Source organism: Triturus cristatus, chromosome 6 (assembly GCF_964204655.1).
Source record: "Triturus cristatus chromosome 6, aTriCri1.1, whole genome shotgun sequence".
Lineage (NCBI taxonomy): Eukaryota > Metazoa > Chordata > Amphibia > Caudata > Salamandridae > Triturus > Triturus cristatus.
In genome coordinates this window covers 91,328,537-91,350,513 of record NC_140589.1, presented here as the reverse complement: position 1 = coordinate 91,350,513, position 21,977 = coordinate 91,328,537, and the positions used below count along the sequence as shown (strand labels likewise).

The following is a 21,977-nucleotide window of genomic DNA, read 5'->3' as shown; positions in this document are numbered from 1 at the left end:
TCCACACCGACCCCAACACCACCCTGAGAGGAACCCTCGTCTACAGAGCATTCCTAAGACTATTGAGAAATGCTTAGTGCCGCTATGGTATCCTCTATTTTACCTTAAAGTGGAAACACTTTGTACTTGCATTGATGTTCCACTTTTTACTATACATCTCGAAGCTCGCTAATCTAAATCTTAGATATGCCCCAGTGCTGATGCCTCCCCATGGATCCAGTGATGATTCTGGCCTGACTTTTGCGACCCTCCCTGGCACCGGTCCCGACCCCAAGACTCCTGGCACATCAGACGCCCACTAGCGGTGCCAGCCACATTCTTTTCCCCAACGATCCGGATCTGCAACTACTGGTACCGATACAGCTGCCGATAGAACCCTTGGGTTCTGGGTTGTTTCCTCAGTCCTGTTCTGAAGGGCTAGGAATTGAGGAAGATTGGGAGGGGTCGCTGGACCCTTTACAAGACCAGCCTCTCTTCGACATGGACTGGTGTGAGGAATTGGGTGAGGCCAGCGTACTGGATACATCTCCAGATTTTGACCTGATTTCTCCCCCTACCATAGCTACAGAAGAGGGAGCAACATACCTGTTGTCCTACTGGGAACCTGGTCCAGGCTCAGCACAGGGGCTCCTGTGAGTAGAACCATTGCCCGCCGCCATCGCCCTGTATTAGGTGGCGCATCTTTACTCACCATCCACCCTGCCCCAGAGACATTGGTGGTTCAAGCCTTTACCTGCCAAGGCGCATTCCCTTCTGCACCCCTGGATAGGGAATCCAAGAGGCTGGTTAGCTGGGGTAAAAAAAAACATTATCTTCCTCCAGCTTTGACTTGCGGTCGGTGAACACCGCATGTTTATTGGCCCATTATTCCCACACTTTGTCAGAAACGGTTGCGAAAGTTCTGCCACAGGTCCTGGAGGAGGCCCGGGCCAGCTTCTCCCAAGCAGTGTCAGACGGGAGAGATGCAGCAAAGTTCGCCATCTGTTGTGGGCTCGACATGTCCGGCTCACTGGGCAGAGCCATTTCAATGATGGTGGCTGTTAGACGCCACACCTGGTTGAGGACTACTGGCTTTTCGGGGGATGTCCAGGCCTCTCTCATGGACATGCCTTTTGAAGGCACGCGTCTCTTAGGAGACAAGGCAGACATGGCGCTAGAGTGCTTTAAGGACACCCGGGCTGCGGCCAAGTCCTTGTGCCTCTCAGTGGCCACTTGTCCCCAGTCTGCCTTTCTCCACTTTTGTAGCTACGGAAGGGGTTCTCGGGCACGGCACTACCTGCGGTTTACGGTAAACCACGAGCCCTTTCAATTTACTGTGCACCCATTGGCTTTACCAGCGCCCCTCTGTGTTCACCAAGGTCATGGCGGTGGTTGCAGCTCATCTGCATTGTTCCGGTTGCCAGTCTTCCTCTATCTCGACGGCTGGCTGTTAAAGGCGTCTCCCGCCTCCAGACTACGGCATACCTCCTGCATCAATGTGCTGAAGTAACACCTGACTCCCTCTCAGATGCTTCCTTTCATCGGAACCGTTCTGGACAGGGTGCAGTTTTGGGCCTATGCTTCTGAAACGCGAGTCCAGGATATTCGGGCTATAATACCGATGTTTCAGCCTCTATCCTGGATTTCGGTGAGACTGACTCAGTGCAAGAGCTGTTCCCTAAAATTGTGCAATTGTTTTCCCAATTGGCAAAACCTTTAGCTACCATTGTAAGTCCCTAGTAGATGGTACTCTGGTACCTAGGGCACTAAAGAAGGGTCCCCCAAGGGCTGCAGCACAAATTGTGCCAACCTAGGGGATCCCTCACCAGGCACATGCACGACTGCCATTGCAGGATAGGTTTATTGGTGCAGACGAAAGTAAAAACACGACCTGACACACATCCCTGTGTGTCATGCCTCCTACCACTGCATGTACTACTTGCAAGTCACCCATACAGCAGGCTTGACAGCCCTAAGACTGGGTGCTTAGTATTATGAGCAGATATGCCCCAGGGCTGGTCAGTCCTATTACTGCTAGTACAAATGACCAAGGAAGCCATTTTGATACATATGCTGGTCACTGGTCAAAATGAGTTCCCCAGCTACATGGCTTCACTGAAGATAGGGATGTTTGGTATCAAACATCTCGTATTGATAAACCCAAGCAGGTGCCTCCTGAAAACCTACCAGCCTCTGGTGTGCTCCCTGGCTGGTCTCTGCCAGCTTGTCACCCAATACTCTGTTCTGACCTCCTGGGGGGAGAGCCTTTGCTCTCAGGAGGCCCAGAACAAAAGCCTGTCCAGGAAGAGGGTGTAATACCCCCTTCCACAGGATGACCTGATTGAAGCTTGCTGCTCAAGTTAGATAAACAGCTGCCGCCTTTGGAATGTGCATCTGGATCCACTCACAGGAGAAGCCATCCCCTTTGTCTAGACCTCCTTAGGCTCCTGGATAGCTTGGAAAATGAGCTAGCCAGGTAGGCGTGCCACCCCCAGGCTAGTACAAGCTTGAGGTGGGCTACCCTGAGGTGGACACGATTTTTCAGAAGTAGCCATCTTTGTGATTTCATACTTAGGAATTCTGGGGCAGGGTTAAGCCCACTTCCCACAGGAAGTGGTCATTTAGGGTGTGTTGTGGCCCCAAGGGTCATTAGCCCATTGGCAAATACCTTACACTCCCCTAAAGACCATAGATTCAGTATTTAGGGGATTCCTTGGTACCCGAGACTCAGATCCTGATGACCTATGAAGAACAACCGCAAAAGCAGAAGACTGAAGAGAGCTTCTGACTTGGCTCCAGCTCTGCTGTCCTGTCTGCCGTTCTCTATCGAACCTATGCCAAAAATGACTCGTCCTGCAGCTGTGTGCTTCCAAAACTGGGAAGGTCTTTTTACCTTCAATGAAGATCAAGACCTCCACAGAAACAGCAGAACTGTTCCCTGCATCCTGCAGAAACTCAGAGCAAAGACTGAGGCCTTGGGAACCGCCTAAACCGAAAGCTTGAAGCCACCACTGCAACTGTCTCCTCCAGCCTGAGTTGAAGTATGCCACTAGTGCAAACAAGGTCCTCCAGAGCTAGTCCATTGTGATTTCACCCATTGTGGACTCCCCAACCCCGACTGCTCCTGGTAAGAAAACCCGATGCCTAAAGACACCTCTGCATCCGTCGCCCCCAAGCCATTCAGAAGAAGACCTCAGGTGTCCCTACATTCCCAAGGATCATAAGCCTTGAACCCTCTGTTGGTTTAGCCTTCCAGCCAGAGCCTACAGTCTCTTTTCGCAGTGACCGATCTCCATAGAAACCAATTGGGCTCCCGCCGCTGTTTTGCACCATGCACCCGGCCGTCCTCGTGCAGCTGGTGGTGTACTGTTGGTGCTGCCTTGGACCTTGCCCACCACTCACCTTAACTCCGAAAGATTGGTCCCGTATGTCGCTTTACATTACCTGTTTGCAGAACCTTTTCTTTCTACCATAGGATAACATTGCAGAACTCCAAAATTGCAGTGTCCACTTTTGAACTGAGAAGAATTTATATTTAAAAACGTACTTACTGAATGATTTTTCTCTGATGCCTAAATATATATAAAGATACTTGCTACTTTTATAAATTGGTGTGGATCACCTTGAGTCGTGTGTGTCATTTATTGATCATTGTGTGTATTTGCAGATGTCTTGTATGTTTAGTCTAAGGCTGCTTGACCACACTACCCCCTAACAGAGCACTTTGGGATTGCATAGCAAGCCCCGGTCCACTCATAAGGGGACTTCCGGACTCTTTACACGGTATATCAGAATTTAGATATATCACATAAAGAACCAGCATCCTACAAGTGGGAGCTAAAGTTTCGGTGGGCGCAGCATCAGCAAAATCTCTCCGGCATCGTCCAGATCTCAGAGGGAACTGCACAAGGTCTGCAGTGGTGGTTAACGAACTGAGATTGGTGAGCGGCACACCCCTTTCCTTTTCCCAACCACATCTGACCGTAGTGACGCTATGCCTCACTCCTGGGATGGGGCGGTCATCTGGGGAGGTGGAGGTCGGAGGCCTCTGGTCTTTGGCGTAATCCAAGTAGTTTATGTTGTGCTCACACAGGAGTTCTACAATATGATTATATTTGACCAAGCAACCCTTAGCAAGTTATTTGACTAATGTGATCAAGAACTTACATTTTGCAAATTAGATACCAAAGTATTGTAGGAAGTTGCCCCTTTTTGCATGGTTATCCCCTAACTTTTTGCCAGATACCTGATGCCAATTGACTGAGTGTGTGCTGGGATCCTGCTAACCAGGTCCCATATACTGTGTTCTTTCCCAAAACTGTACCCTTAAACTCACAAGTGGCATACCTCTGGCCACATTGAAGTCCCTTGTGAAAGGTACCCCTGGGCCTTGTGGCCAGAGAGGCCGTCGGAGGGCTGTAGCATATATTGTACCACCCTCGGAGACCCTTCACCTTAACAGTGCCCCCCTTCCCCCCTTTCAACCTGCATGTTTTGGTGCAGAACAAACTGAAGAGTCGAGATGGCACACAATCCCCTGTGCCATGCCCACTAACACTGCCTGTGGCATTGGTAAGTCACCCCTCTAGCAGGCCTCACAGCCCTAAACGCAGGGTGCACCTACCTAGTGAGGGCATAGCTGCAGGAGCAATATGCCCCTACAGTCTATTCCATTCACAGACATTGTAAGTGCAGTAAAGCCATTTTGAGAGCATGGGCTTGGAGTTTGTCAGCACAAACTCCACAGATCCATGATGACTTTACTGATGTCTGGGAAGATTGGTGTCAAACTTTCCCGCACATTAAACCCACACTGATGTCAGTGTGATATTTAATGAAAAATGCACTCTTTTGGAGATGCCCCTGAAAAACGACCAACCCTGTGTGGTTCCTGACTGGCTCCCAGCCATCTGTCACCACCAGATAGGTATCTGGGCCCCTAGGTAGAGAGCTTCCGCTCTCTGTGTCTGGGAAAAAAAGCACATCCTGGGCAGAAGTGTCATGCCTCCTCCCGCAGGATGGGCAGGGTCCTCGAAGAGGGAGCTTCAAAGGCCTGCCGCCTTTGTTCGCTACCCCCAGCCTTTTGCTGCTACCAGCAGCTTGCTCCCACTGGTTCTGACCCCCATTTTGGGTGCGAGAACCGGTGGGGAAACTTAGTCTTGAAGGGAGGTATCCGCACCCCTCAGGTGAGGGATGCAAAGTGAAGGCCACCTCTCAGTCCCTGCCATCATGAATATGGGGGATCTGAAAGAGACACGTTAGTGATAGCTTCCTTACCTTAGAATATCCCCAGGCGTCAGACAGTACCCCTGTGCGTCTGTAGGCGTCGTCGTACGGCTCCGCGTATGTCGCTGGCGGCATAGTCGCCGAGATGACGTCAGTTCTTTCTTTTTCAACGCCAGCAACTGCAGATCTGGAGAGAGCGGTACCCCCAGTCATTTTTTGACTGAGTTTTTGTGACATTTTGTCTCTGTTTTCAAGTATTTATCAATCTACAGGTGCATAGGGATGCCCGGTTTTAAGTCCTGCGTGGCCTGTCCCCGCACGATGTCAGTGACGGACCCGCACCGTGAGTGTCTCTACTGCCTGGGATGCGACCACGACTCCGACTCGTGCCTCCACTGCCGGGCCATGGCTCCGAAAACTTAGCGAGAGCAGTCCCGAAAGTGGCTGTAGGTCCGGGAGTCAGTTCCACGCCGTTCAAGGTCCTGGTCCCGTGGGAGGTCGTGTGACCGGCCACGGAGCCATCACCATCATTTGAAGTCTTCACACTCGGAGTCAGGTAACGCGAAGCACAAGAAGGCAAAGAAGCGTCGTCGCTCTTTGCCTTCCCCTAGCTGATCGTGCGACGCAGCTAAGGGTGCAGGTGACACTGCCCCTGCAGCTCCGGCGGAGCCTACGCAGTTGCCGATGGCCTACCCGCCCATTCTGTGTCCATTGGCAACTCGCCTAGCTGCAGGAGTTCCTGTCAGCCATGGCACGTGTCTTTGGACCGTCCGGCCCCGCCGGTGCGCCTTCGGGCCCGGCTGGGCGTCCTCGTTCTTCGACGTCGCAGTCCCCGGCCCCGATGTCGTCGTCGACTCCGGCCTAGACGCCGAGGGAACCCGTGGATCCAGGCCTGGATCCCCGTCCATGCCGGTTGGCCCTGTACGAGCGGCATCGACGATGCCAGCCGACGCCGTCCCCGGTTTCCTCCCCAGCGTGGAGCTGGTGTTGGAAGGGTGTCTACCGACACAGATTCCGACGCAGTTTGGGAACATCTATCCCTATATCCACCGACGTCAATATGTTCCACCTGTTCAACAGGCTGTGGAGGATAAGGAGGACTGGAAGGGGTCTGAGAACCCTCTCACAGCTCAATAGGAGTTAGACTCGGACTGGGATGAGGATCCAGGAGATGCAGGTGACCAGGATTATGCTCCGGAACCTGGCGCACTGTCTCCTTCTACCGTGGCTACGGAGGAGGGTGGTTCATATTCTGTGGTGTTGCGTAGGGCAGCCGAGGCTCTCCACCTCGAGCTCCCTGCTGTGGCCGTCAGGACTAACCTCCTGACAGAGGTGCTTCGGCCAGCTTCTGCATCTACGGAGCCGCTGCTGCCCTTTAACGATGCACTCTCAGATGTTCTTTTGAGCACCTGGTCCAGGCCTAACACAGGGGCTCCTGTGGACAAGAACGTGGCCCGACACCATCTCCCGGCCCCGGGCAACCCCGTTTTCCTCTCCCAACACCCCGCCCCCGAGAGCTTGGTTGTCCAAGCCTCTGCATCCCCGAGCGCGTTCCCTCCTGCACCTCTGGACAGGGAGTCCAAGAAACTGGAGCAGTTTGGGAAGATTTTTTCTTCCGCCTGTTCAGGCCTGCAGTCTGTGAGCACCGCATGTCTCTTGGGCTGTTATTCCCATTCTGTGTGGGAAACGGTTGCGCAAGTGCTGCGTCAGTGTTCGGTGGAGGCTCGGACAATACTCTCCCAAGCTATTGCTGAGGGGAGAGACGCAGCCAAGTTCACCATCCGTTGTGGTCTTGACACTGCCGACTCGCTGGGCAGGGCGATTTCAACAACAGTGGCGCTACGCCGTCAAGCCTGGCTGAGGACGACATGCTTTTCTGGGGATGTCCAGAACACGTTGATGGACATGCCCTTTAATGTCACTCGCCTGTTCGGCGATAAAGCAGATTGCGCGTTGGAACGTTTTAAGGACGCACGGGCTACGGTCAAGTCCTTAGGCCTTTCAGTTACATGCACTCCTTCTGCTTCTGCTTTTTGCTCCTTTCGTGGCCAAGGAAGGGGCGCCCAAGCACGTTAGTTTCAAAGCTACAGGCCTGCGCAGCAACAGTCTCGGCGCAGTCTCGGATGTGGGACCCGCAGTGGCGGGTCACGGGGCCAGCGTGCAGGTCAGTCCACCACAACCCCTGCAGCCACTGCCTCCAAACCTTCCTAGTCTGGTGTTTCATGCCCACCAGATGCCAGTGGGTGGCAGGATCATCACCTCCACCACTGGCGCATCATCACATCAGACAGGTGGGTTCTGCAGCTTGTCTGAAGGGGCTACTCCCTCCCCTTCGAGACTACCCCTCTAGCCATGTCACCCCAGTACCACCGAATGTCGGGGATCGCTTAGCACTTCTCCAGCAGGAATTTACATCCCTCTTGGCCAAGGGGGCCATAAAACGCGTTCCAATGCCAGAAGTAGGTCATGGTTGTTACTCCCACTACTTCTTGGTTCCAAAGAAGGACAAAGGCTTGCGTCCTATCTTGGACCTTCGGGATTTCAATCACTTCCTCCGAAAGGAGAAGTTCAAGATGCTCACACTTGCTCAGGTCGTGTCTGCCCTCGACCCGCAAGACTGGTTGGTAGTGTTAGATCTGCAGGACGCTTATTTTCATATCCCCGTCGTACTTGCCCACCGGCGTTACCTGCGATTCATGGTAGGGCAGGAGCATTTTCAGTTTACCGTGCTCCCCTTTGGCCTTCCAAGCGCCCCTCGGGTGTTCACGAAAGTGATGGTGGTGGTCGCAGCTCATCTGCACAGATCAGGGGTTTCAGTCTTCCCCTATCTCGACGACTGGTTGTTGAAGGCGGGCTCGCCCTAAACGGTCGTCTCCGACCAGTTGATACCCTTTCAAGTATTGCCCGGCGGTAATCTCCTTTATACCATTCGATGATTAACTAACAAAAAGAGGCAGGCGCCGGAGACTGGAAGGCAGGAAACAAAGTTTTATTCTCTCCGGAGGAGAACACATCAGATCAGACAGCAAGGTATCGTCACGAGGTGCTCTAACCACATCTCTGAGGCCTAGCCTCTTATACACAGGTTTATGACTTTATTGCAGGTTTATCATACATGGCACATTCTTGAGATCGCTTTGATACATGAAAGAACATCCTCAGAATCCCCACTTCAAGCTCGTTCCCACACATATCTACAGTGGAAGTCCCCACCCCACCCACAGTAGGAGATGGCTATCACACAGCTGGACATTCCGCCAATTCCTGGGGGTGTGTGCGACCGGTCGGGTCTCAGGGGGTGGGGGGGGCCTTGATCTACAGTAATCCCTTTGATGTGGGGTGTTTCCCTTACAGTAGGGGCAATAAACTGCATCCGCAGGGCTAGGTGTTGGCCTGGGATCGGTTCGGACAATTGGGCGCAGAGGAAGGGGGTTATCAAAAAGAGATGTATGACCATGTATGGGATGTCGGTCAGGCGTGGGATGTGGTTCCATGGCAGGGTCGCGCAAAAGGAGAGGGTTTATGGCCCGTGTATGAAAGAGCGGGGGTGGCCAGCGCGCGGGGGAATGCTCGCAGCGCCAGGGGGACGCGCTGGCGATCGGCAATGAGCAGGGAGAGAGACCAGGGTGCCTAAAATGGCTGCCGTGCGCTTTCCAGTGTGTCGCGCTTGGGAGAGACAAGATGGCGCAGATAATGTTCAGTTACGAACTAAATTTCCACAGTCCTCCCTTTTAACATATCTCGCCAGCTTGTATAGTTCGGGTCTATCCCCATAATGCCACGAGCTTCTACCTTGTATAAAGCTTTCATATGTTCCGCTTCAAAGTTCCAAGTTTTAGGGCGGACAGGAATAACCGGACACATTTGTACATAATTACATGTAGTTGATGGGATAGGCGAGGAGGCAGTGCATACACAATTATATCAGCTGCGTCACATGTCAGACCCGGAGATAGGAGGAGGGAAGCTTGCTTGAGCACAAACATGATACCGTAAAGAAAAAAATGTTTCTTGCAAAACAAGGAATATTTCGTATATTACTTAAGGCCCAGACTTCGTGTGGATCAAAAATAGTCAGCATAGTCATGTGTTCGGCTGGTGTTATACAAGTGTCATTATACAAAGTTAGAGTTTCTTAACTATCAGTGTACAGTTGGAAGCGACTGATGCAATATCACGAAGACTCGATTGGAAGATAGTCAATATGAAAGTGGTTGGGAGAGGAATTCAACATAACATGAGTTACAGTCAGGGAAGGGAGTTCTTCTTTCCAGTGTCCTATTACAACGAGCCATCACTGGTAAGCTCTTATTGTTCTTCCTTTTTTTTTTTTTTTGTTGGCACTGTTGAGCACCGGCGGTGGAGCTAAGGTCCAGCTCAAATCCAAGTTTTCACGTAGCAGGGTGTGACCATTCGTTGTTCTCGGATCACAGTCCTGTTCCCTAACTCATCTTATCATAGGCACCTTGAGACGGGGTACCCGCATTTTGTTCTTCTGTTGTCAAGTCAAATTCAAAATCCCGTATAAAAGAGAGGGGGGGGTGGGGCGTGCTTTGGGATGCCGAGGGAAGAGGGGGTGGAGTGGGATCGGATCAAAAAGCGGACCAGGGAGAGCAGAATCTTTCAGCACTGGGCCCATCAATCGGGCCCGACGGGTTGGGACTTCAGGCACGCTGGTCAGCGAGCAGGGGGCCTCGAGATAGCCCTTCGTTCTATCGCTTTTCATGCTGATAATGGTGCCTCGTCTCACGCCCTTTTGCTTCGTGGCTCCCCCTTGGTCGATGCCATAGGTGTTCCATGATCCGCAGCCAGGTTGTGCGTCACGTCCGACCCCTCTCTTCCGATGACTGCATGTTATCTTTGAATGAGTACAAGAAAAACAAAATCTTAGAGAGTTGGTAGGGAAGACATTTACACACTTCGTTCTCTCTCCCAACCACCGAGTAGTCGGGGAAATGCTTTTATCGGTCGCTGTATGATTGATGTCTATTAACTCTTATGTCGGTGTGTGTTACTAATTTATTAATCATTGCTGTGGTGCATGTTTTTGTGCGTGTTCCTGCAAATTTCCATTGTCTGGCCTGCTAGGCGTCTATTCCTGTACTTTATAATCGTGGCAGGAAGCCTGACATCTGTCAACTTTCTAGTCTATCAAAATTCGAACCGGCTTCTCCGGCAGAGACTCGTTCTTTTTAACACAAGTTCTGTTAATACACATTTTCCTCCGAGGACTGCTAAGTTTATGAAAAAGTGCGAGGTGCTACTGTCATGGATTCACAGGTATCTATTTCGGGGAGGGACACAAGCTAAACGTTTTTCTTGCTGGAGACAATAGGTAACCCTCATCAGCTTAGGCGATGTACCTTTAGAAAATAAAGTCATCAGCTGTTTGTTCGAAATACTCTGGGACGGCTAGTACAGAGCTGGAGTGATTCTGGGAGGACGGGGTGCTTAGATATTCTAGCTCGGAGCAATTGGGCGGGGGCAATTCTGGGCGGTGGAGATGGTGTCGTTAAAGCTCTTAAAACGAAAACCACTGACATATAGTCCCCGTGATGAGGGCCAGATTGGGAGACATCAGTCGTCTTACCTGTCCTTTCTTTCTCAGCCAATTAAATTCAACATTTTGCAGAAAGGAGAGGTAGTAACGTGGTAAAGTACGGTCGTTTTTGTTTCTGTCAATTTGTTCGAACACTGCCGTGTTTGAGGCCAATTATTCACATACTGAGGAGGTATAATGTCGTTAATTTATTCAAAAAGAAAGAGGGCAAGAGAGCCTTCAGCGCGGGAGGGAGGGAGGGAGGCAGGGAGGGATGAAGGGATGAAGGGATGAAGGGATGAAGGGAGGGAGGGATGAAGGGAGGGAGGGAGGGAGAGAGGGAGGGAGGTAGGGAGGGAGAGAGGGAGAGAGGGAGAGAGGGAGGGAGAGAGAGGGAGAGAGAGAGAGAGAGAGGGAGGGAGAGAGAGAGAGAGGGAGGGAGAGAGAGAGGGAGAGAGAGAGAGAGGGAGGGAGAGAGAGGGAGGGAGGGAGGGAGAGAGGGAGGGAGAGAGAGAGAGAGAGAGAGAGAGAGAGAGAGAGAGAGGTGCGCATCAAGTAGGCTATTTGGCATACGTACGACACAAAACGAGAGAGAGAGAGAGAGAGAATGTGTACGATAATAGGCTACTTGGTGCACACACAACATGGAGTAGCACGGGTCAGTTCTATGTAAGAAAACACACGCGGGGGAAAGACATAAATTCGGTGATCACGTACACACAAATACCGGATAGGGCGTGACAGTACATACATCAAGCGCAGAAACTTAAGACGGAGAGACAGGGCTACGTTGAGTATGGGGACCTCTCCTTTCCTGTCCTCTTTCCTATGCACGCTGCGTAATTTCAGTATTTTTTTGTACTTTTTTGGGGGGGGGGGGGTGTCGTACCTTTTACTCCCCTCCCTTTGATCGATAGACAAGCACTTCAATCATACGATGACGTTCTCTTCAAGCGACCCAAGCATATGAAATGCATACACATTCATACCGTATAATCGTAGCACACACGCACAGTCATACCATACAGTTTTTCACGTTCCCAATGGTGGTCTGCACTTCGCGCACTATCCCACAATGTTTGTTTATGGTTTTCCCTATATTGAGCACGGTGCGGTCCATGTCCACTCCATTCTTCAGTCGGAACTCCGTTGTGACCTATATAGAGGGAAAAGAGGGGGGGGGGGGGTGCAGCATTCAAAGTACGTTAGCGCGCGTAGACACGAAAAAGTTCTACTTACCACGTACCAGGCTAGTTGCAGGGGCGGGTAATACCACAGACCTACTATATCCTTCCCTTCGACTATACAAGACGCTCCATTTTATTCGTCTCCTAAATTCGGGTTCCCTTGTCGTGCACTTGTTTCTCAATTGGTCGCATATTATAAGGTAAGGTACCGTACCTTGCATTCGGCAGATACCTTAAGCTATAGTAAACCATTTTCTAACAAGTCTGAAAAAAGACAGGCGTGATGGGTACAAATTTCATTAATTCTAAATTCAGTCAAAAAGAAAAAGGGTCTGCATTATCTGCCTTCCATTGCTTGGGAGTAACAATCATTAAAAACCTCTACCAACCTAGATGATTTGTTATGACGCTGATTCCGTAATTCCTTCAAAAAGCCCTTTATTTAAAACAATGTCAGTATACAAATACGGGCCTACAACCGTTACAGGCCGGCCACGGTGTGAGAGGCGTCGAGTATCATGAGCAACACTACCTTAACATGAAAAAAATTAAAAATGACAATAAAAAAAATGGAAATGCCAGCATTAATAAGGTTGTTTGTATGCTCGATCAGTACCCTCCCCGTCCCTCCGCCCATCATGTGTGAAAACATCGCGTTCATATCCTGTTAACATGAATGTCAAATAACTGAAACGCCATAGGGAGTTGTAGGCCCTTCCTACATCGGCGCCATTTTGGGGCGAGGTCGGGCGAGTCCAGCGTACAGTCTAAGTCCTTCCGCTAACTAGCTGCCAGACCAGAATCCCTTTCGGCAGTTCGAGAACTTTCGTTAGAGCCAACGGAAAGAACAGACAGCATGAATCGTGGTTCGGGGGTGGGGAAGCACAGTTTTTGTTCCTACCGGGTCATGTTGAGGTTCCACCGGAACTGATCCGAGCGGCTAGGCTACAGTGTCTCTTGATAATTCAAACAGAAGCTTGCGTCAGCATGGCGTCACCACGGTCTCGCAGCAATGCCATGATCCATTATCAGGGCGGGACAGCAGGCGGGTCTCGCTGCCGACGCCTTGAATCAGTCTCTCTCAGGGCACCAAAGGGACGCAAGATGGCTGCCGCCCGGGGCAAAGACAAGTTAATGTGGAATGATCGAGCAATAGCGGAGGTGGCCCCCACCGGAAGTCCACGGGAGTCGAAGGCCAATGACTCCCGCAGAATCTGCAAAACTGAGAGGGCGTTTTCAAGGTGTGGCCCATGCCCGAGCAGGCAAGCTTCCGAGTTCCGAGGCAGCCCAGAGCCATCTTTTAGTGGACCAGGCCTGAATCTGAAGAGCCGACCGCCATTTCGAGAGTCCAGTGGCAGCAGCAGCAGCAGCTCTTCGTTACAGCCACCGGGGTGGGTCCCCCGATCACTCGGCTGCGGGGGCCCACTTCCTGCGTCTAACGCTAATGGCAATCTTGGTGAACCCGCGCCCGAGTGGTTGTCCGGCAGGCAAGACGTAAATGGCGGTCCTGCTGCAGCTGGCCGGTGAGTGAAACAGCAGGGGCGCCTACTCAGCTGGAAGACAAGTGAAACGGCAGGGGTGCCTTCTCGGCTGGTGAGCCTCCACCTGGGGAGGCGGGGGAGGCCCGTCCGCGTCGCCTCCCCCCGCCAGGGCACCCTTCGCTGTCGATCGAAGCAGAGAATGGGAAGACCGGTACAACGTGGTGGACTCCACCTCGGCGCTGCCAGGGCCTCGGGGCTGCGTGTAGCCTCCGGCCTATTCGCACAATCGTCCGCCACTGATGTCGATGGATTTTGCATGGCTTTTATAGCCCAAAGCCAACTAAAAGGACCGCCCAAAGCAGGCCAATGTTGCTATTTCGAAGAAGGAGGGGCGAGGACTGTCATGTAAATAGTTGTTTAAAAAACGTGTTTTAATGTGTTTACCCTGTTGGCGTGTTGTTATACCTATAAGTTATTAAAATGTTATAACTATACTACTTTGTTGGAGTGTTGTACATATTTGCAATCTGGTAACGAGCGCAAGGATGTTACTGCGTAATCGGAAAAATGACATAGCCCAATTGTGCGTGATCTAGCCCAGTTCGGTGACGTCGATGGTGGGTATCAGCAGGCTTCCGGTTGTGCAGGATTTTGTCGTGTTTACTGGGCGGGGTGGGTGGTAGGGCAGATATGTTTAGGCAGCGGGAGCGATGGAGCTGAGCTACCTCGTGGCCATCTTGACCGTGAGCTTGGCTCCTTCCCCTAGTTTCATATTTTTCGCAATGGGCTATTTCCTAGTGTTTCTTAAAAGAAAAAGGATCCCATCAGTGGTCTACTGGTTTTCGGAGTCCTTCTTTGTATATTTATGCCATACTTTGCTATAAGCTATAGCGACTAGTCCATATTTAGTGAACATGTCCTTATTAGGGGTGCCTTCCATTGGAGCCGGATTGTTCACCTCTAATGAGCGGTCCGGGCAGAACCAACTACCAATCAGTGGGGAGAAGACATGCATGACGGGTTACAACGGGGACAAAAGTCTGCACTACCTATCTTTTCACTGCTTGCAAAGACTAGACAGAATATCTCTGTTCCACGTTATTTGTAAGCAGAGAATACCTCCAAAGAACCAATATCGAACAACCAGTGTTCGGACAATTAATCAGTGGGGAGATGAAAATAGGCACGACGGGTTACAATGGGGACAAAAGTCTGCGTTACCTACCCTTCTCTATTTGCAAAGACTAGACAGAATATTTCTATTCTACGTTATTTGCAAACAGAGAATATCTCAAAGAGCACTATTCTTCAAAACAATCAATGTTCGGACAATCAATCAGTGGGGAGATGAAAATAGGCACGACGGGTTACAATGGGGACAAAAGTCTGCGTTACCTACCCTTCACTATCTGCAAAGGAAGAGAGAGTATTTCTACTCCTCCCCGTTTGTAGACAGCGAATATCAAAGAGAACAATCAATAAGCAATACTAGTATTTCAATCAATCAATCAATCGCTTCGCAATTTGTCGTGTTTCACGACCTTACCCGGACCGCGTGGACAGTTTCTCGTCTTCCGCCTCCAGCGCCCGATCGTCCTCTACTCTCCGTATTTGCCGCGGCACTCCTGATGGTTCCCAGTCAGGACCGTAGATCACTCGAGAGAGGTCTGCTCGGAACCAGTGAAGTTCGGATGATCGGCTGCCAGACGAGGGTCTATCGGGCAGGAGCTCTCCCGATCGTTGCAGTCGTTCACTCTGTCGTCGGGACCTCTCCCACTGGATCCACGTGTCGCTGATGGGCCCCACGCTTGGGATGCCAATTGTTAAATGGTAGCGGCAGTTGATAACCTTTCAAGTATTGCCCGGCGGTAATCTCCTTTATACCATTCGATGATTAACTAACAAAAAGAGGCAGGCGCCGGAGACTGGAAGGCAGGAAACAAAGTTTTATTCTCTCCGGAGGAGAACACATCAGATCAGACAGCAAGGTATCGTCACGAGGTGCTCTAACCACATCTCTGAGGCCTAGCCTCTTATACACAGGTTTATGACTTTATTGCAGGTTTATCATACATGGCACATTCTTGAGATCGCTTTGATACATGAAAGAACATCCTCAGAATCCCCACTTCAAGCTCGTTCCCACACATATCTACAGTGGAAGTCCCCACCCCACCCACAGTAGGAGATGGCTATCACACAGCTGGACATTCCGCCAATTCCTGGGGGTGTGTGCGACCGGTCGGGTCTCAGGGGGTGGGGGGGCCTTGATCTACAGTAATCCCTTTGATGTGGGGTGTTTCCCTTACAGTAGGGGCAATAAACTGCATCCGCAGGGCTAGGTGTTGGCCTGGGATCGGTTCGGACAATTGGGCGCAGAGGAAGGGGGTTATCAAAAAGAGATGTATGACCATGTATGGGATGTCGGTCAGGCGTGGGATGTGGTTCCATGGCAGGGTCGCGCAGAAGGAGAGGGTTTATGGCCCGTGTATGAGAGAGCGGGGGTGGCCGGCGCGCGGGGGAATGCTCGCAGCGCCAGGGGGACGCGCTGGCGATCGGCAATGAGCAGGGAGAGAGACCAGGGTGCCTAAAATGGCTGCCGTGCGCTTTCCAGTGTGTCGCGCTGGGGAGAGACAAGATGGCGCAGATAATGTTCAGTTACGAACTAAATTTCCACACAGACTACGGCCGACCTCCTGCATTAGCTCGGGTTTTCCATCAACGTGCCGAAGTCGCACCTGATTCCCTCTCAGAAGCTCCTTTTCATCGGAGCGGTTCTGGACACGGCGCAGTTTCGGGTCTATCCTCCCGACCAATGAGTCCGGGACATTCGGGCTAGGATTCCGATCTTTCAGCCCTTGTCCCGGGTTTCGGTCAGGACAACCTTGAAGCTGCTGGGCCTCATGGCATCCTGCACACCAACCATGCCAGATGGCATATGGAGGCTCTGCAGTGGGACCTGAAGTTCCAGTGAGCGCAGCATCAGGGGAACCTGTCCGACTACGTCCAGATCTCGGGGGGCACTGCATGACAATTGCAGTGGTGGCTCACGAATCAGCATTGGGTCAGCGGCAGATCCTTCTCCCTTCCCCAACTGGAGCACACAGCGGTGACTGATGCGTCCCTCCTGGGATGGGGCGGCCACATGAGAGAGGCGGAGATCAGAGGCCTCTGGTCTCCGGCGGAGTCCCGGCTCCATATCAACCTTCTGGAGCTTCGGGCGATCCTTCTTGTACTGAAAGCATTCCTTCCCTCTGTCAAGGGGAAGGTGGTACAAGTGTTCACAGACAACACCACCGCCATGTGGTATTGCAACAAACAAGGCGGGGTGGCGTCTTAGACCCTATGTCAGGAGGCTCTGTGCCTCTGGACATGGCTGGAACATCAAGGCATTTCCTTGGTGGTCCAACACCTGGCAGGTTCTTTGAACGCCAGGGCGGACAAACGCAGCCGCAGGTGCCTGATGGATCATGAATGGCGTCTTCACTCGGAGGTGGTGCAAGGTCTCTTTCGACAGTGGGGAGAGCCTTTGTTAGATCTATTCGCCACCGAAGAGAACGCGCAATGTCAGCTGTTCTGCTCGTTGTAATTTCCAAGGCAGCACTCGCTCGGCGACGCTTTTCGTCGCGAGTGGAACTGCGGTCTATTCTATGCCTTTCCACCTATACCACTTCTACCCAGAGCGCTGAAGAAGATCAGGCGCGACCGGGCCCCAAGTCATTCTTGTGGCCCCTGACTGGGCTCGAAGAGTTTGGTATCCCGAGCCACTCAGTATGAGCATGGATCCCTGTTCCGACTGCCTCTTCAGGAGGATTTTCTGTCGCAGCAGCAGGGGACGGTCCGCCACCCGAACCTGTCCAGCCTCCACCTACATGCGTGGAGATTGAGCAGCAACAGTTGATTCCGTTTGACTTGCCTCCTGATGTCTGTGATGTCATTCTGGCAGCCAGACGTCCCTCCACTAAATCGGTATAGCCTGCAGGTGGAACAAATTTGTGGGATGGTGCCCAGCAAAGGCTGTGGATACCCTTTCTGTCCCTCTTTCAGAGGTCCTTTGTTCCTTCTTTCTTTGGCCCGGCAGGGCTCTGCTCTGGGCACTATCAAGGGATATTTCTGCTATTTCGGCCTTTCTCAGGCTCCCTGATCAGCCTTCTCTTTTCAAGTCCCCTGTTGTAACTAGATTTCTCAAAGGCAACATACACCTTTTTCCTCCTATTCCTTTTGTGATGCCACAGTAGGACTTGAATCTGGTTCTTACATACTTGATGTGCGCTCCCTTTGAGCCCCTTCACAACTGTCCTCTTAGTCTCTTGACTTTGAAGACTGCTTTCCTGGTGGCCATCACCTCTGCTAGGCAAGTGAGTGAGCTCCAGGCTCTTTCTTGTAAGCCTCCTTTTCTATCGGTCCATCCGGACAAGGTTGTGCTCAGGCCCCGTCCTTCCTTTTTGCCAAAAGTTGTTACAGCCTTTTACATTGGGCAGACTATTTCCTTGCCCACCTTCTTTCCGCCTCCGCATCCTTCCAGAGAGGAAGAGAGGCTCCACTGTCTGGACCCAAAACATGCGCTCTCATCTTATATCAACCGCACACAACAGTTCCGGGTGGATGAGCAACTCTTTGTTGGCTAAGTTGGCACCATGAAAGGTCGGGCGGCACACAAGAGGACTATCTCCTGCTGGGTTGTCTTGTGTATCAACGCCTGTTACTCTTTGTCTAAAAAAGAACCTCCGGTGGGGCTGCGTGCTCATTCCACTAGAGCTACTGCACCTACTACTGCATTGGGACATGGTGTCCCCCTGCAAGACATCTGTCAGGCAGCCACGTGGGCCTCGCTGCACATGTTTACGGAGCATTATTGCCTGGAGAGACTGCTTCTTTGCCGTTCTGTTCTCCGGGATTCCTGGTGTGATCATGGTTCGCAGACCCACCACCGGGGTTGGTATTGCTGGGGTATCTATTCTAAGGTAAGGAATCTATCACAACTTCGGTAACGATATATCTGTAAGAAACATTAGTAATGATAGTTCCTTACCGCCCCACCCATCCTCCCCGTTCTGCGAACTGATTTCTAGGGTTAAGGTCATCTCTTTCAGGGCCCTAGTTTCCAGTGGTCAGTATCTTGCATGTCTCTGCGTTCCTGGTGCGGAAAGTCGTGTACAGAACTGACGTCAGCGCACGTGGGCGGTGTCTAAATAGCGCCCGCGAAGTCATCTCGGCGACCACGACGCCAACGACTGACGTAGAGCCGCACGACGCCACCTACCGACGCACAGGGGTACTGCTGACGAAAACTTTCCGTATCCAGTCTGACGCCTGGGGGTAATTCTAAGATAAGGAATCTATCACTACTAATGTTTCTTACAGATATATCGGTACCGAAGGTAAGTAACTTGTTCAACAGTTAAACATTGCGTGCCTAAACCATTCATTTCTTGCAATTCTTTGTATTGTAATTATTTTGTGCAAATCCATACCTACAGTCTCTTGATTTGTGAAGGCAGTGTACTGTAAGAAAGCAAAGCTGTATGTTTCATATTTTCCTTCAAATGCAAAGTATAACATTTTCTGTTTGCACTTCTGAAAATGTTGCCCCATTAACATTTAATTTTAATGGTTTGTCTTCCATTTCCTAAAGGATATTTGCTCTGCTTTGATGGTCACAGTTTACACTTCTCTTGCATGGAACGACAGTGTAACATGCCAGCAAACTGCTATTCAGCTCTGCTGGCCCCTCTTGAAACAGGTAGGCAATGCATGTTTGTTTGAAGGCATTGCTGAAAGTAATTTTAATCATTTATAACGTTTTATTTTATAAGACAGAAATGTTTTACAGGAGTTAATCTGTGGAAGCGTCATAGGTAGGATGTGTATTGGGCATTAGGCGTCTGGTTATGTCGGGCACGGTTTGGGATGTTTATGAAAATGTGATGAAAGCGGGCAATGGGAAAGATTCAAGCTGAGAAAATATTTAGACATTCCTGATTGTGTATCTATCGAAAGTGCATATTTGGAAGTTGAATGCTTATTTGTATAGTTTTTTAAATATTTTTATTAAATAAGTTGAAGAGGTAATTTAATGTGGCACGGCTGGTATTTCACCAAGTGAACGGAGCCTGGGATAGACACTTTCTTGAATGATTTTTTAATATCGCCTTTAAAGAAGCCATGAGCCAGGTCCTAAATTATTCAAAATAAAATCCTTCTGAAGTCTCTCTTGTGATTGCTGCAGTAAAATAGAAGTTCAGTTCTACTTCATCTAATTGGCCCGAAAAGGAAAAGCAGAAACTATAGATTCTTTGGGCCAGGAGGTCTGCCAAACATTGACTAGCATTGTTAGGGCTGCAACTTCGTCTGCACTTTTTGACTGTCTCGATGGATCCCTGTGAAATTCCATGAGCCATTTTCTGAAATTAATCTTGCGTAAGAAACCAGATATTTTCAGGATATTATCACAAACTAGATGATCACTTTAGGTAACATGTGTGTGGTGACACCAGAGATAGCTGACATTTGCACCGCCACTGTGACTATGAGCTCTCCATTCATCACTCCTCCTGGTTGCAGTTCTTATCTTTCAAATGACTGCTGTAATAAAATGTGTTGGAGTTGCCTTTTAATTGTTCCTCTATTATTGGTTCTCCTACTGTTTGAGATCCTATAGAGGAACACCTAAGTCAATGGGTCTAGCAAAAGGCAGGATTTCCTAGAATACAGTTCAAAGGCGTTGGCAAGGCACAGCTGTGCTCCCACCTACCTTATTAAGGCAGTTGCAGGTACAGCATCCGCAGAAACAGTAGTCTTTTCAGTGTGACAAATGTGCGTGACCGTAGCGGAAGCAATGGCTGACAACCTGTGGCTACTGTTTAAATTGCCCCAGCAAAACAATAACTGGAACTTGCTGGCCCTACAGACCTGCTTCCCATGGGATGGCTATTTCTAACTGTCTCCCAGCTGTACTGGAAAAGAATAAAAGAACAAGTTACTTATCTCCAGTACAGCTCTTTCCGGTACCACTGACTCCTCATCTTATTCTCCTGAGGTGCAAGACTTGATCCTGAAAAGTTTTCAGCACAGTAATTGCTTGCCACAAGTTGGCTCCTTTCAGCTCTACATCTCCTTTGTTTAAGCCGTAAGTGACTGCTGGAGATTAATATAAGCACTACCCAAACACACTGATGTCAGTTTATTTCTAGATAATCTCTGCGCCCTCAGACAGAGCCCAAACCAATTAGCTGGGCCAGTGTGCAGACTTCTAATTTGAGAGTTTTTTAGATGGAAAAGAGGCCATTCCACAAAATCGAGTGGAGAGGAATGTGCAGATAGATGGTGTATCCACCAGAAAGGATGTTATGGAAGATAAGTAAATCGTTTTTCTGATGGCTACTTTAACTGTGGATTCCTCTCCTTTACAATAGATACCTAAGCAGTACATCCCCAAGTGGTCGGACTGTGGAATAGCTCAGACCAAAAAGTCCTGCAGGACTAAACAGCCAAAATGCCCTTCCCTTTGGACCAGGCATTAGTGTTTCGTGAAGGTTGACACTAAAACCCACGTCATAGCCTGACCAATATCCAGCACAAGTATTCCATATGCCAGTTCAGTTGTAGCAGCCTTGGTTGAATGGGCCCTCACTTCTGGAGACTGCTTCTTAGCCAGTGCATAGCAGATTTTAATATATAGAGTGCTAACCATCCATTGTGACAATATCTTTATTTTTCTGCAATACGATGGCTTTCTTTGTCCTAGAGAAACCCTCAAAAAGGTGATCATCTTCTACCCGAAGGTCTTTGATGTGATTGATTTAAAAGCGATGTGCTGTTTTGGTGTCCAAATGATGGTATCTCTTCACCTTTGAAGGGTGAAGTGGAGCAAAGAACGTTGGAAATATGATCCACTGTCCAATATGAAAAGGAGTTACAACCTTCAGTAGAAAGGCCGCTCTAGTCCTCAGCAGCAGTTTGCATGATAGAACGTGGTGTAGGGTGGCTTGACTGAAATAGCCTGACATGACATGTCACTCAGACGACAAGCAGATGTTATCTCCATGAGAAAAACTGTTTTCAGATCGGAAGGTATAGAAGGCAGCCGTGCCTCGGCACAAAAGGGGTGCACGCAAGAAAATGTGACAAGATAACAAGATTTAAAGGCATCTTTATTGCTATCAATTTTGTGAGCAATAAATATGCCTTTAAATCTTATCTTGTCACCTTTGCTCCATTTTCAGAGACAGAGGACCAAAGTTAGTTTGTGTTCCTACTCGCCAGAAAGGGCGAGTAGGACCTAAAAACTGCTCACCCTCATTAAATTTAGCTTGCATATGCAAGCGGTCGAGTGGAATTTTTGAGACCTGTACTGCTGGAGAAAATGGCCTTTTCTACCTCCCAGGGAGGTGTCGGGTGGCACTAAGGGGCAGTTAAAGCATCTTGGAGGCTGCCGCCAAAGGAGCGAGAGGACTGGGATGTTTCCCTGCAGCCTATACATTGTCTGCTGGATCCCAGATCCTGAAAGGACTGGGATCTCCCTTTCTGAGGTGGTGGGCCTGTAAGCAATGCCCTTGGTTATTT

General features: G+C 50.2%; 1 protein-coding gene across 1 annotated transcript in view; it reads left to right on the top strand.

Moving 5' to 3' along the window:
- Positions 1–21,977, top strand: part of LOC146813810 (exportin-5-like) — a 1,013,804-nt gene that overhangs the window by 862,851 nt on the left and 128,976 nt on the right. The window contains exon 28 of the mRNA XM_085610267.1: positions 19,048–19,155. Within this exon, the coding sequence (XP_085466393.1) occupies positions 19,048–19,155 (108 nt within the window). The remainder of the gene's footprint in view (positions 1–19,047; positions 19,156–21,977) is intronic.